Source organism: Molossus molossus, unplaced genomic scaffold, assembly GCF_014108415.1.
Source record: "Molossus molossus isolate mMolMol1 unplaced genomic scaffold, mMolMol1.p scaffold_m16_p_3, whole genome shotgun sequence".
Classification (NCBI taxonomy): domain Eukaryota; kingdom Metazoa; phylum Chordata; class Mammalia; order Chiroptera; family Molossidae; genus Molossus; species Molossus molossus.
Genome location: NW_023425366.1, coordinates 34,709,119 through 34,724,398, shown reverse-complemented (window position 1 = coordinate 34,724,398; position 15,280 = coordinate 34,709,119). Strand labels below are relative to the sequence as shown.

At 36.8% G+C, this 15,280-nt stretch overlaps 1 protein-coding gene across 6 annotated transcripts in view; it reads left to right on the top strand.

The window, feature by feature from the left end:
* ICE1 (interactor of little elongation complex ELL subunit 1) overlaps nucleotides 1–15,280 on the top strand; it is a 58,733-nt gene that overhangs the window by 16,498 nt on the left and 26,955 nt on the right. For 5 of the 6 annotated variants that reach the window (XM_036278795.1, XM_036278798.1, XM_036278797.1 and 2 more), the window contains 7 exons: nucleotides 275–312; nucleotides 2,894–2,976; nucleotides 3,191–3,230; nucleotides 3,318–3,374; nucleotides 10,262–10,348; nucleotides 10,556–10,618; nucleotides 12,879–13,273. In XM_036278795.1, the coding sequence (XP_036134688.1) occupies nucleotides 275–312; nucleotides 2,894–2,976; nucleotides 3,191–3,230; nucleotides 3,318–3,374; nucleotides 10,262–10,348; nucleotides 10,556–10,618; nucleotides 12,879–13,273 (763 nt within the window). The remainder of the gene's footprint in view (nucleotides 1–274; nucleotides 313–2,893; nucleotides 2,977–3,190; nucleotides 3,231–3,317; nucleotides 3,375–10,261; nucleotides 10,349–10,555; nucleotides 10,619–12,878; nucleotides 13,274–15,280) is intronic. The other variant, XM_036278796.1, reaches the window with a different exon arrangement.

Sequence of the window (15,280 nt, the reverse complement as noted above, 5' to 3'; positions counted from 1 at the left end):
AGAGAGAAAAATACAGATTTCTTTAATCCATTTTAGAACTATAACACACTAAATGGTATACTGTTTTTCTTGCTCTACTTTTAGACCAGTTGCTGGAAATTTTAATGTTTGATGTGTGATGCTCATTATGACTGACGTTTACTTTGTTATATAAATCTCAGTAATTAAAAATAAATATACCATAAAATGTAATGTATATTTTTTCTGTTTTATATATATATATATTTATATCCTTTTTTTGTTGCAATTTTAACATATAAAACTTTATTTTTAGGAAGAAGAAACTAGAAGCCAAGGTGAAGAAGCTGGAAGGTAATTTGTACTATTGTTATCTAGCTACTTGTAACTATAAGAGGTTATAGTACTTGATGAAGTAGTTGAGTAGTTGTGGTTTTGATGGCATATCCCTGGATGACTGTTTTTAGTGTGCCATTAGGAAGAAATTTGAATACTGTATTCCTTTCAGTTACTGGATGGTAGCATGACAGTGGAATGTGGCAAATTCTTGAAATGTACTCAAAGTAATAGCAGCCTATACTTAAAAGCAGCAATTAATAAGAGGTTTTAATTTTGAAAGTTGAATCTCATGAGGCTTTCTCATTTTTTGCTAATGAAATCAGTGGTTAGTAGAGAATGTTGCTACTTTTTTTGTTTTCTTAATTTTTTTTTTCTTTATTGATTTCAGAAAGAGAGGAGGGGAAAGGAAGAAAGAGAAACATTGATGAGAGAGAGAATGTCGATTGGCTGGGGGTATTTGGCCCACAACCTGGGCCATGTGCCATAACTGGAAATCAAACCAGTGTCCTCTTGGTGCATGCTCAGTCACTGAGCTACACTGGCCAGGGGAGAATGTTACTACCTTTAGTAACAAGAAACTTGATGGATTTAGATAGTTATGACAAAACCTATGGAAAGATTTCTGTGAAATTCACTACTTTGGGGATTGCCACTTTGTCCTTGGTCCTCCCCATGCCCCATTGTTTGGTTAGGGGCTTCTCGTCCATACTGAGTAGGTAGAGTGCAGAGGGGCCCTATGAGGATCTGATCAGTCCTTATGGAGCAGCGAATAAACCTTTCAGAAATTGAAGGCAAGATATTTTCTTCCCCTTTCTTTGGGTGGTTGGGATGTGGAAATAACATCCAGTAGAGATGAACAGGGCTCTGCTGGACCCATCCCTGGTACATGTTTCTCTCATTCCAGCATGGGCTTTAGCAATGCTCTTACCTGCTGTGGCTTACTGACCCTGCCGAATGCTATTTCATCATACTTGCAGTGCTCTGCTTCAGAGAATGATGTATTTTTCATTTAGAGTGTGAAGTAATGATTTGAATGTAGTTAGATCAGGACATACAGATGTAAGAAGATACTTCTAGACATCAGTTTACCTAGACTGAGCTTGATTATTTTAGACCATAACTTTATAAATATTTTAGTAACAAGTTTTTCTTTGATTTGGTTGTTGCACAAACATTGGTAGTATGGCAATACGTATAGCAGCACTGTATTCTTTCTAAATATTGCCTTTTCTTGCTAGTATGTGGAGATAAATATCTATTCGAGGAAATGTATTTAAAGAGGTCTGGAATGCCTGTGAGACTGCATGCAACTTTTAGAACAGAATTCCTTTGAAGCAAAAGTATAGCCTTTGTTTGACTTTGGGTGGTGGGCACACAGTGCAATGTACAGATCTTGTAACATAGAAATCCACACCTGAAACATATATGATCATATTAACCAAAAAAAATTATATCACTCCAAAAATTTAATTAAAAATATGTAGCCTTTATTTTCCATGTGACATTTTTTTTTCTAGTAAATGTTAGAGCATTATAATCAGGTCAAGAAATACTCAACTTATTAAAAGGAATTGAGAAAGGATTGGCACTCTGGTGTTTTATGGGATTTTACTTTCATAGTGATCGTGTATGAACATATTCAGTACTGCCCAGATTCTTAAAGTATACTTGGATTATACAGTGCTTCAGAACCAAAAACAGGAATGAATAATTGACTGAAGATTCAGAAAACAGCTATAAAAATGCCTTAAAAGTACAGTTGACCCTTGAACAACTTGAGCTTTAACTAACTGCATGGGTCTCTTGACACACAACTTTATTTCAATGAATACAGTATTTTCTTAATAACATTTTCTTTTCTCTAGTTTACTTTATTGCAAGAATACAGTGTATAATACACATAATATACAAAATACGTGTTAAGCAGACTGTTTATGTTGTTGGTAAGGCTTCCAGATCAACAGTAGGCTATTAGTAGTTACATTTTTGGGGATTCAAAAGTTATATGAGGATTTTCACCTACTTGGTGATTGGTGCCCCGACTCTGGTGTTATTCAAAGGTCCACTGCAGATCTATAATAAAAGTATTAGCAGTCACAACTTAGCTTATTGAAGGGAATTCCAGAAAGGAGTAACAATATAGTAAGCATAGAGAAGATTGTCTCTTTCCCCAGATAAAGAGAATGATACTAACTGTATTCTAAGATAAAACTACAGTTCTAAAATCTGTAAACCTTGAATGTTACTGATTGTTGAAAAATAAGGAGGGGGGACCATGGCCTCCCTCTCTCTAAAGGTTATGTGTGTTGGAATCTTTCCTGACTTGAGGATTTGGGCTCCCTTGTGCTGGGATTGCAAAGGATTCTTAGGGCCTGTGCCAATTCCATGGTTCTGTAGGTAGTAGAGTTAATATTTTAAACTAAAAGTGTTTCTGCATTTATTCCTGAGATAAAATGCTGAACACACAATAATCTTACAAAATATTTTCAAAGTTTTAAGAAGAAAAACGTAGATTAGATTTTGAATATTTTATTGATAGTTGTAAAGTTGGTATATTATGTTTATTTCTTACTTTTTTTGCACTCTTTAAATAAAGAGGCTGCTGTCAAGCAAACTCAGGACTTCAAGCAACTAAGGAATGAAAAGAATATACTTGAAAAGGAATATAAGAAGACACAGGTAATAGATAACAGTGCACACGCATGTTAAATTTCTGGTTTCAGGGCTCCTTAGTGTCCTTTGTAAAACTGCAGTGTCCTAATTATGTAGGAGTCAGGAATGAGGCCCTTAATGAAAACAGCCAGCAGTACCTGTCAGGTTGCCACTCTTCTATCAGGTCTAGAATGGCTGTACTCCAGTACATTGCAAACACTGTAGTGTTTTGTTTTCACAGGAAAGGCTTGATGAATTTTCTAAACAGAAACATGCAAAGGGTGAGTATTCAGTTAATGGCTTACATAAAAATTCTATTTTGGTGCACAAGATTCTTTTTTAACAGTTTTTCCCCCCCATATTCTTAGAGTTGAGACATATTGGAACACAGATTTCAAGTGATTCTTATGGAAGCATAGATAAAAGTGAGTATATTCCAATTTCATTTTTGCATTACTTTTAGTGTTTTGGGAGGTTGCTCTTACCTATAATTGTGAAAGTTCCAGGGCTTAGTAGATGTTTCATGGAAGAAGAAGAAGTTGTATCCTATTTCATGTCATCATTAGATCTGTGTATGTTATTACCATACTGTCTGATAAAATGACACAGTGAAAGAAAGTGTGAAAAAGCAGTATTGTTTGGGAAACAAAACTAGTTAGAGATAGATATAATTTCCACACTTTTCAGTAATTAAGTATAATTTTCTCATTGGTTTACAATTCTTAAATTTAATTTCTTAGGTGCCAGATATATAAAAATTGTTTATGTTAGGCAGGAAACCTGGAGTCAAAGTCTATAAGTGTATTTTGGAAGACAAGAATTTTGGGAAGGCCAAAAGTTAAAGGAAAAGTGAAGTGGTAGTCACCAAAGTCACAAGGGAAATGATGAACATGCAAGTGTACCGTTTATCCCTGAGTAATCTTGTAGGAGAGGTATAACCCTGTAAGTTGAGAAATTGGGGTTTTAACTTTAATATTTCTATTTATTCACTGTGTGAACGTTTACTTTCTTTGTGTTTTCTTTCTCCATTTTTAAGTAGGAGGTAATGAATTTCTGCTCTGCTATCGCTCACTTTTTTGGTAGAGATAAATTTAAAATGTAAATAATGATGTTTACATGTCACTAATGTGGTTTTGTTTTTTTCCCAATGGATATTATTAAAACCACTTAAATGGTTTGTACAAGATAGAGGGGGAGTATCTCTTCAGAAGTCTCCTTTATCTTTTTTCTTTTCCTTTAATTTTTTTGTTCAGAACACGAGATGTGTGTGTGTGTGTGTGTTTGTGTGTGTGTGTGTGTGTGGTTTAAGGCGTTAGCAATTCACACCTTTAAGTTGCCTGGGCACTGATTTATCACGGTCACTGATATATAATTCGTGTGCTTTTGACTCTGTTCTTTCTGCTCTTATGTGTGCAAAGTCAGACTCTTAGTAATAGCTGTTGCTGAGAGAAATAGAGGACTGGACAGCACTTAGCTTTTCCAAGTAACAGTCAGCTGTTGAATTTAATGATCTCTTTTGGACTGATAGATTTGCACTAAAATTCGGCTATTCTCAGGCCTTACTATTTTGAACAGAAACCTCCCACCTCTTCCTATAGCTGCTCTTTGTCCCTACATTCTGTTTTATTTTTTTCAAAAAACTTGTTACTTTATCTCTAGTAAAATTGTTTTGTTTTTATCTTCCCTCACTGTGAGGGCAGGGATACAGGGATATTGTTTGTTGTATATTTTCCTTTTTCCAAATAAGTGAAATCTTTAGGATCTGCTAATTATTAAGCTATGGACCTTGATGGGTTTAATTTCTGATTCTTAAATGTATCTTTAATGCTTTTCTTTACTATCTGACTTCTGAAAGAGATTTGTACGTTAGGTAGAAGTAGTGTTGATTTCACTTTAAAAAAGTGTGCCTGAATGTCACATGTGTCTTTCCTTCCTTTCAAATTCCAGTAAAAATGGCAGAAAATAAAATATAGCCCTCCTTTATGGTTAAACAGTTTAGCACCAGTGGAAGAAATGAATGAGGAAATGTAAAGCGTTGGTATCTATTGGTGATAAAGCCCCAAATTACAGAGAAAATAGCACCACTTAAAAAGCAAGTTTTTATGGCATAAGCCCTGTTTTTCCTCAAAGCAAAAGTGAGAGGGAGAAGGGACAGGAGAGCAGCACTCGCCAGATTATGATGAAAGGGTGAAAAGTGTGCAACCGTCTGGATTCAGAAACTGTTTCTCACGTTTGTCCACAGCTATGGCCCAAAGTTTAATTGTCTAAAATGTTAGTTATGCCATGGGAGGCACCAGAGTGGGTGCAAAAATTGGATAATTATGGCTGCTTTGAAGGATAACTGCTCCTGGTTCCCCAAAATTAGATGTTTCTGTATTCCATGTAAGTTCACTCTGTCTCTCCTCCCTCTGAAGAAAGGGCCCTATAGGCTTATGAAATGAGAACCTATATTTATTGCTAATATAGCACTAAAAACGTGGGCTGAAAAACATACTCTGGCTATCAAATATGTCCTGCCAAAACTTTCATCCAAAACAGAGAAGCAGCAGTGGCAAGAAAGAAAGGCAACAAAACTCAGGGAAAAGAGCTAGTCCCTGAGGAAGTAGTGTGAAATCATAAACGACATAAAATGTTAAAAATAGAGTCGTATCTTTAGAAAGTCCAAAGAATTTATACATAGGCTGCTGCTATGAATTGGAGTTGGAGTTCTAGAACATTAAAAATGTGATTGTAAAAGGGCACATGCTTGGGCTGCAGGCTCAATCCCCATTAGGGGGGTGTGCAGGAAGCAGCCAATCAGTGTTTCTTATGTTGATGTTTCTCTCTCCCTCTTTCTCAAAAAATCAATAAAAACATATTTTTAAAAAAAGTGATTGTTGAAATACACCACTTAGAAAGGCTGAATTGTTGAATGGACAAATACAAGATAGGTGTCTCTGAGACCTGTTGTGGGTGTCTCTGAGAACATGATATAGAAGAACAAGGAGATAAAAGGTATTAAGGAAAATGTAAGAATCTGGAGGATACAGCTGGGTGTCATAATAGTCATCTACTAGGACTTCTCAGGAGACCGGATCCAAAGGAGAAAAGGTGATCGAGAAATAACAGACAGAAACTTCCCAGAGCAGAGCACAGATGGGATATTTATATTAGAAAGGCCTAAGTGTTCAGCCTGATTTGTGTATGATCTCTATCTCTGATACATTTATAGGAAATACATTTAAAATTAAATGAAGTAGAAAGATTAATATACAGGGATAGATAAAGAAATTTTAAGCAAATGCTAACTTGAACTGTAGTGTAAGGCAAAACATAATTGAAGCCTAGATATGAATTTACATGGATTATAAGGGAATATCTATGCCAAGTAAAATGCTTGGAAAGTCTAGGAGTAGGAGCTAAATCTATTTTCTTGGGAGACTTTAATATGTTTCTTAGAAATAAAAAAGCAGACCAAATAGGAGATAGAATTGGAATCGTAACTGCGAGGTCAATACTTTACATATTACACGACTCTTTTAAACCACAATCCTATAATTTGAAATGCTTTTAACACATGTAAAAGCTGACTAGTTACTAATATGTTTAATATGAGATATTAAGATACTGATGTTTAGTAAGATACTAGTAAAAATATCTATTACATGCCCCCAAAATCTTTCAAAACCTATCTGGTAACTGAAAACACATAAACACAAACAAATACCTCTTGGATAACAATATAAAAATGGAAATACTAAACTGTTTTGGAAATAAACAATAAGGCAGTATTTATTACATTTTTGCGATATTGCCAAATGGTATTCAAAGATATTGTGGCCTTCAGTGATTACTTTAGAAAGCAAGAATTACAGAAAATGAATGACTAAGAAGGTACAAAAATATAGCAGACATCTCAGGAAAATAAAAGGAAGCATTTGATGAAGATGAAAACATAAATTACCGAAATAGGAAACTAAGCAATTGCTTTGAGACCATTAAAACCAATCACTGTATCTTTGTAATGCTGGTGAAATCGACAGAACTTTGCAAGTCTGATCAAGAAAGCAAGGAACAAAAATTCAACAACACCAGGACTGAGAAAGCTATAAAATTATAGTTGGAGAATCCTAATTAACAAATTCATATGCAAATTTGATTATGTTAATGAATGGACCTTTTTCTAGGAAAACTCAGTCGGCCCTTATTTATCTAGTTAATCAGTTCCAGACTCTACCGCGATAAATGAATTTCCATGAAGTAGGATTCTTTATTTATATACGGTCGTTCCGCGCCACTTCGCGTTTTGACTTTTGCGGCTTCACTCTGTCGCAATTTTTTTCAAGTATAGTATAGTATAGTATAGTATAGTATAGTATAGTATAGTATAGTATAGTAATTTGAAAAAAACCGCAATAGAGTGAAGCCGCAGAAGTCGAAGCATGAAGTGGGAGGGATGACTGCCTACCGAAATTAACTCAGAAAAGTTGTTGCAAACCTGAACAGAAAACCCAGAAGAAATAAAAAACTTGAAGCTCTAGCACCTTAGAAGACTAGGTGGCTTACAGATGAGCTCTATACAGCCTTCAGTGCAAACTGATGTCTTTGTTATCATTTTATTTGTTTTAGAACTTAGAAAAATAGTGCTTTCTGTCTCATTGTCTTAGACTACCATAACTGGCTCATTGTCTTAGACTACCATAACTGTACCAGAGCCAGTTAAGAATAACATGCATACACATCCTCAAGACTCAGAGCTCTGTCACTTAGGAATATAAGTAAAATTTTAAGAACTCAAATCTAGTAGTTGAGAATACAGACAAATTATGACTTAGGATTTCTCTGAGGAATACTGCAGCAGTTGGTTAAGAGAAGAATGATATCTCAATTCAGCACCTAGTCCTCATAAAAGAAATGGTAGGTAATAGAAAAAAACATTTGCACTTGAGAATGGTGAAACAAAAGCACAATCATTACTGTCTCTTATGGAACAAGGCAAGGATGCTTCTTGTTAGCTCCATTCTGTAAATATTGGATGCTTCAGGCAGTGCCACAGAGTAAACACAAAAGACTAGGAGCTGTAAATACTAATAAAGAAGAGTTAAAAATGTCATGATTTCAAAATGATGTGACTGTAAAAAAATCAAAAAGTCTCAGCTGGAAAATTCAAGTGTAGGAGCTCGGGAAAGTGGTGTTATAAACATGGAGGACACAACATATCATTATGAAACTATAGAGCAGGGATGGAATAAGAACAACCAACCCATCTCATATGGCAACTGAACCATCAGATGTCTAGGAAAAGACCTAAAAGCAGTGTGCTGTGCTTCCATGAGAAAAACTATGAAACACTCCTGAAGAGCATTAAAGAAGACCTGCATTTGTAAATAAACATGTTCTTGGATTGAAAGACAAAGCATAAAGATGTGAATTTTCCTCAAATGTATTTATAAGGTCTCACTCAAAATACCACTGAGGTTTTATATGGGAAAGGACAAACAGATAGTGAAGCTTTATCTGGAAGAACGGATGTTCAGAATAGTAAAATTTTTGAAAATGAAAAATCTGAACAGATACTAAAACATAAACATAAAACTATATGATTAAAGAAGTATGGTATTCATGTGGAAACTGACATGTCATTGGAATAGAAAGGTCCAGAAATACTGACAGATGCCTTGGCTTTTGATAAAGAAAGTGCTTTAAAAGATTGGATTAAGGTGTGCAGTTCAATTTAATGAGGTTTTCTCTTCCCCAACTAAGTCGTGAAGCCACAATGAAGGTTTTTTTGTTTTGTTTTGCTGGGAATGGATGGCTCTTATTTGTAGATTAGAAGTAATGAAAGAGTGCTCAATTAGAATAGGCATAGCTCTGGTTAATAGCCTCCATAAGAATAGAAAAGTAACTTTTTTTCTTTTTTTTTAAGGTTCCCTGTTTGCTGCTTTGGGTGTATACCTAATAAGCAGGGATCCTGGTCAGGTCATTTAAGCAAAGGGGATTACAGTGTTTGGAAGCAGGCTTTGGGGTAGGTTAAATCACAACGTAGATAAGCTACTTGATTACACAATTTGGAACTCAAAAATAGATGTGCTTCACACGTGGTGACCGTCAGGGGTTGACTGACTGGCTCGGGAGGTTGGAAATGTCCAGCTTCTCAAACCCACCCCTTGCCTTTGTCCTTCCCCTCTGTCCCGGTCCCTCTGTCTGAACCTCATTATTTGGTGTGATTCGGTTTGCTGGCTTCCATAGGGCTGACCTATTTAAAACTTGTGATTCCTTGGAGATATTTTGGTTTAAAAGGTTGGTCTTTTAGCTTCTCTAGACTGGATTAAAGAGTTCAGTATTTTAAATAAATGTTTCAGGTTAATTTAAGAACTTAAGTTCAAGGAAACTGTAATAGAACTTTGAGGTGGGCTGAACAATTGCCTGATACTTACATCTTATTTTAAGTTGAATTTCAATTTGTGTGAGCAGATTTGACTACAGGCTGTTGATATTTTTATGAATATTTTTTGCTTTGGAATAATGTTTTTTTGGAATTTGTGTATTTATTAATGTTAAACTCACTCTAAAACCATAGTTATATTCTTAATGTTGTATGAATTTTGTTGGGCCTGTCTTCGTTGCAACTACTGTTGACCTTTCAACTTGAACAGTAGTTTTTAGCCATTTTAGGAATCCAGACAGACCCCTTCAAAAATGTATACAAATCCCAAAATGTTTGCTTTGCTCGTAAAAACACATGCTTCTCTGTGTGATTATCTCTCTCTATTTATATGTTTACACACACATCTTTTTGTCTCCCACTTCCTTTTCCCTTAAGACCACCAATGGCTTTTCTATGATCCAAGAAGCCCCCAGGTTAATTATAGCGTGGTTGACTCTGAGGCTCTTCTAATAACCTCATGTAACTGAGGAGATTCTGCTCTCCTATTTTTTGCAGAATACATGGAACCTGAATCCCTTGTATCAGTCATTATATCTGCTTCCTTCCCTTATCCCGTATCACTCTCTGTAGAAAACTTACAGGCCAAAGATTTATTTGTTACACACATATATAAAGGCGATAGAAGCCATTATTTACAACAGGTACATACTCCTTCCGCACTCAAACACAACCCAAGCCTGTATTCAGTCATCAGTATTTGGCTAGAGCATTGCAGACCTTTCCATCAGTAGCTAACTGAATTATGCACAATAGTTGAATTTGGGGAAGATATCTAAGTTACTTAGTTTTTATATTCCTGGTAAGTGTTGATTTCACAGGACTATCTTTTGGCCTTGTACAGATTGAAACAAATAACATGTCTTTACACTTTATTCTCTTTCCCAGGAAAAGTAAAACTACTTCTGAAGGAACTCTGGCTCTGTATAAACACAACACACAGAGTACCTGGTGAAAGCAGCAGATGTGTCCCAGGTGAGTGAGAAGCTTCCAGAAGTGCGTATCATACATGGAAGTAGAAATGTTTACCATGGCTATTGTGTGTCTTTAGTTTTTAGTGTCTTAATGTACCAAAGAATGAACTAAGTAGAATGGGTACCTTACTTATACAAAGCTCCTTTCCCTGCAGTGTGACTTATATACCAATCTCAGTAAATGCATTTGGGTTTTAATTTTTAATAGCGGCCTTCATCAGAGAACATTCAGAGAAACTGGCAGGACCCACAGTGGAGGCAAATTTGGCAGGTGGGTGCAGAAGATTGCAGATGCTCAGCTTTTCCATTCATTTCATGAGTTCCATCCACCTACCAGCAGTTTAGCTTAATTTGTTTTTTGTGTAATTTACCAGTTACTTTGGTTGAAATGTTGGGTTACACTCTACTCTTCATTTGTAGTCTCCTTTAGGATGCTGATATGGTTAGGTAAAAACTGTCAGTTTATTATTGTACAACACAATTAGCTAATAATGTATTTTCAGAAATTTGACTTAATCTATTGTGTATCACAGAGGCTTTCTACCACATTCTCAGTTACACTGAATTTAGGACTTGAGATTTGGAAGTAGGTATTGGTTACTTGGAGTGGATGGGGAGAAGATTGCTATCTTACATAAGATAAAACTCTTTCTTAACTTTTTTTGTTTTGTACTAGTTTCTTTGATTAGCTGCTATGAATTCACAGATTTTGAAGCTCTAAGTCTGTAGAAAATGTGCACCTACTTTTTCCTCTCAGGTTCTGCAGTTGACTCATGTTCCCTAAGGAAAATGCTCATAGGCAACATTTCAGTTTTCTGTATTAGTCAGTAGTCTTACTTTATATAAACACTTGATTTCATGTTGTTAAAGATGTTATTAAAAGGGACATTGTTTGTTTAATAATTGTATATGTTTATTTAAAACTATTTCAAGGGTTAAATCTGTTCCTTAATGTTAGCTTTTTCAAGTAGAAGGGAAAACATGGTATCTTTGGAATTTTATATCTTAAAATATATTGTTGTTTTGTTTTGTTTTCATGAGAAAAGTTACAAAAATAGTGCAGAAAATTCCCTTATTACCCCTCATTCAGAGTCCCTGAAGCTTAACATTTTCCATCACCAATCATCAAAAACAGAAGACTTAGTATAATACTGTTAACAAAATAAACCTCATGTGAGTTTTATTGTTTTCCCACCAGTGTCATTTTCCTTTCCAAGATCCCATGTTGCTTTTAGCCATCATTCTTCCTTTCCTTTCCCCGTGTCTGACAATTCATTCGTCTTTTCCATGTCTCATGTTTTTTCTACTTTTGGAGAGTACAGGTGATTTTGTAGAAAGTCTGTCAGTTTTGGCTTATCTGATGTTTTCTCATATTAGATTGAGGCCATGTATTTATGGCAAGAACTCCATCGTGGTGATATTTCACTTTGCTTAGGTTGTTGTACACGGGGAGAGGGGATGTGGAGATGCATTTTCACTGGGAATGCAAACCTTGATCACTTGTTTAAAGGTGGCGTCTGTCAGGTTTCTCCATTGTAAAGTTCTGTTAGTTAATTGTCTTTGGGGAGATACTTTGACACTCTGCAAATATTTTTTCTCTGCAACTATAGCCCACTGATTTTAGCAGCCATCCATGGATACTATTTACTGTATTGATTACTTCGTCTAGTAGATTTTATTGTATTTTCCTCATTTCTTTTGCGTTTAGTAATTGGAATTCTTCTATAAGAAAGAGCTATCTCTTTTCTACCATTTATCTATTCATTCACTTTTTTATTTGTCACTTCTCCCATGAGTCCTGAGCCCTTCTGTAAAACATATTTTTATAGCTTTCAAATATAACAAATAGATATTTCTAATTATTTCTGTCATGATAGTCTCATGGGTATTTATTTTATTTTATGTATTATAATTCAGTACTGTCATTATGTATTGTTCAGATTTCTCCGGCTTTGGTTATTGGGATCATCTTCTGATTGGCTTCTGGGCTCTTTCTTCCTACCCCATCCTATTCTGATCAAGACAAGACCTGTTGCTTAAAAAGTATTCATGTGACCTAGTTCCTTAATTTTAGAGCATTGTATTAATATGGTCATGGAATAGGCTTGATATCCATGGATTTTGGATTGCTTGTGAGACAGAGAAAATTGTATTCCCTGTTAACCTGCATGCACAAAGCTGTTTCTCCCAGGTACTACTGGTTTTAAGGTTCACCGAGATAGTGAGCATGTCAGCAGGTCCCAGGGCCCGTTACATTGCTGCGTCCTGCTATCTGCTGTGGAGGGGTCACGAGCATCCCATCCATCTACCTGTCTTCTCCTCCTGTTTGTTATGAGTGAAGCATACTTACGTGAAGTGTGTTCAGGTTTTATAGGATAGTCTTTAGGAAGGGATGGTTTTTTAAAAATATGTTTTTGACTATAACATTGCAAACATTTTGAACTCTTAGAATAAGTTGAGGGTTTTTTTTGTTTTTTTTTTTAAGTTTTCCTGATATTGTAATATTTGATATTTAATTTTTATTTCTACAGCAAAACCTGTCCAAGAAACGTCTAGATCCAGAGAGTCCAGGGAAGATGACATGCCCACTCGGGTAGGAGGCAGTCCTCTCAGAGCCTCAGCTGTGCAGACATGTCTGGCAGAGCTGTCTATGGAGATAGAGGGTGACTTCTCTGCATGTAAAAATGTGGGAGAAGAGATACCCTGTGCAGCAGCCCACCATAATGAGGACCAGCATCCTGAAGTTTCAGTCCAGAGGAATGATGAGGACAGTACTGACTTTTCTGATCATGATCACTCCTTTGATGAAGATCTTCAAGCTGCAGTTGACTTCTTCAAACTTCCCCCTCCGCTTTTGTCTCCAGTGCCATCACCCCCTCTGGGGTCCTTCCCAAACCGGGGCACCTTGCCTTCTTCACTTGCACCTGTGAGTTTGCACTTGGAATTGGAGTCACCAAGTGGGCACAGTGCCCATCCTATTATATTAGCCATACTCAAAGAACATTTGTGGTACTCAGGCCAGATTTTATTAGAGAGTAATAGAATTTAAAAATACCTGCCAGTGCCCTTAGGATCAACATGTAGTTGACTGAAAAATTTATGACTTTTTTTACTTTCTATCATGGTTGCATTTTCGTCTTTATTCACAACAAAATTGTAAGTCTGCTGTGGAGGACTGTGTCTTAATTGTTCTTATCTTTCGTGCCTGGCACTTAGCAGACATGGAATGAATGAATTGAAAACGTTTGCAACCATAGAGTTTTTCAGAGATGGGTAAATCCATGTATGTAGCATACATTAACCTAGTTTGCTGAATTCCCCACTTTCACTTCATGGACTCATCAACTTTTTGTGTGTTTGCAGAATGGTTTATTATAACTTCTAAGAAAGGTCATTTTGATGAAACAGATTTATATACTTTTTTGGCTTAAAGAGCAGTTAACAACTTTGAGTCACTTCCTTCATCCAGGAAACACAATGAATGCCTGTTGTGTTCTAGACATTATGTTAGGCTCCAGGAATGCTGAGGTGACATAGGGTATGGGATGGTTCCCACTTGGTTGGATCTTGTGTGGTGGTCGGACCATTAGGAATAGGCAATTACATGGCCTCAGTAGAGCACTTCAGTGCTAGGAAGGGCACCCTGTTGGAGAGGACCTAGACAGGACCTTGGTCCTGAATGGAGGACAGGTGGAGGGGGTAGGGTCCTAGCTGAGTGTTGAAGAGGGAGTGAGGCGTTTCAGGTGGCACTGCTGTTTATGAAGAGGAGTAGAGCTGAGGTGAACTTGACACTGGGGAACACTCACACAGACCAGGTCCACAATGTCTGTGGACTTTTCCTTTCATCCTAAAGGCAGTGGGAAATTCTTGATGTATTCAAATAAGTGAACCTGATGATAGATCTTGATTTGAAAGGTTTAGTCGCTACGAATGGGTAGAGAGTGGGGATAGTCAGGAAAGGAGCAAGACCATAAATAGGGGAATCATTTAATCAGCAATTTCCTTAATTCTTGACACTTTAATTCAGTGGTTGCATTGGAATTAAAGAGGTGTGGACTGTTTGAAAAATGTTAATGAGCTTGAATGAGCAGCCTTTGATGAGATTTTCAATGTGGTTATTAGGGGACATAGAAGAGTCAATGTGTTGGAAAATAAAAAAAGTAAGAAGAAGCCCTACTTGGGTGAGAAGATAACTTGTAAAATGTTAGATATTAAGTGTGTATGTGTGATTTCCAAATGGATATATGCAATGTGAATTTTAGATTCATGAGCATGATGCTCAGAGGGAGGCTGTGGTGAGACAGATATTCAAGATACATCAGCATTTGTGTGCAGCAGAAGCCATAGGACCATGTGATATCATTCAGTAAGAGTGTAGAAGAAGAGGAAGGGGTCTCAGAGACTCCTGAGGAATTGTCAGTACATTCGTGACCAAGCAGAAAAGGGGAAGAGGAAAGAAAGATTGAAAACAGGTGGCCGGATAGTGGAGGAAAACCAGATTATGGTACTCCAGAACTCAGGGATGGAAAGGTTTCGGTCAGGAGCATTTCTGTCAGTAGTGGCTAGTCTTCCCCAGACTGCCATTTCCCTTACTGAACAGGGAGGCCAGGTGGTTGATGAATGGGCTCGCTTGGTGGATCACACGTGATGAAGGTAGTTAGCACAAGAGGGGGCTAGTTGGGGGTCAAGCAGGATAACTGGAACAGGAGTGGAGACAGCTTGGGTGGGAGAGAGAGTTGTCACTGCGTACACTGTTGAAGGGGAAGGCGTGGATCAGGTCCAGGTGCTAATCCAAGGTATAGCACTTGTGAGGAAATGTGTGGCGAGTGTTGTCCATGATCGTCACGTGGAGTAATGACCCATTTGGTGCATAGAGGGTGACGCTCTGGGGTCGAGTGAGACATGAGTCAGATATGTGTGGAGGAGTGACTGG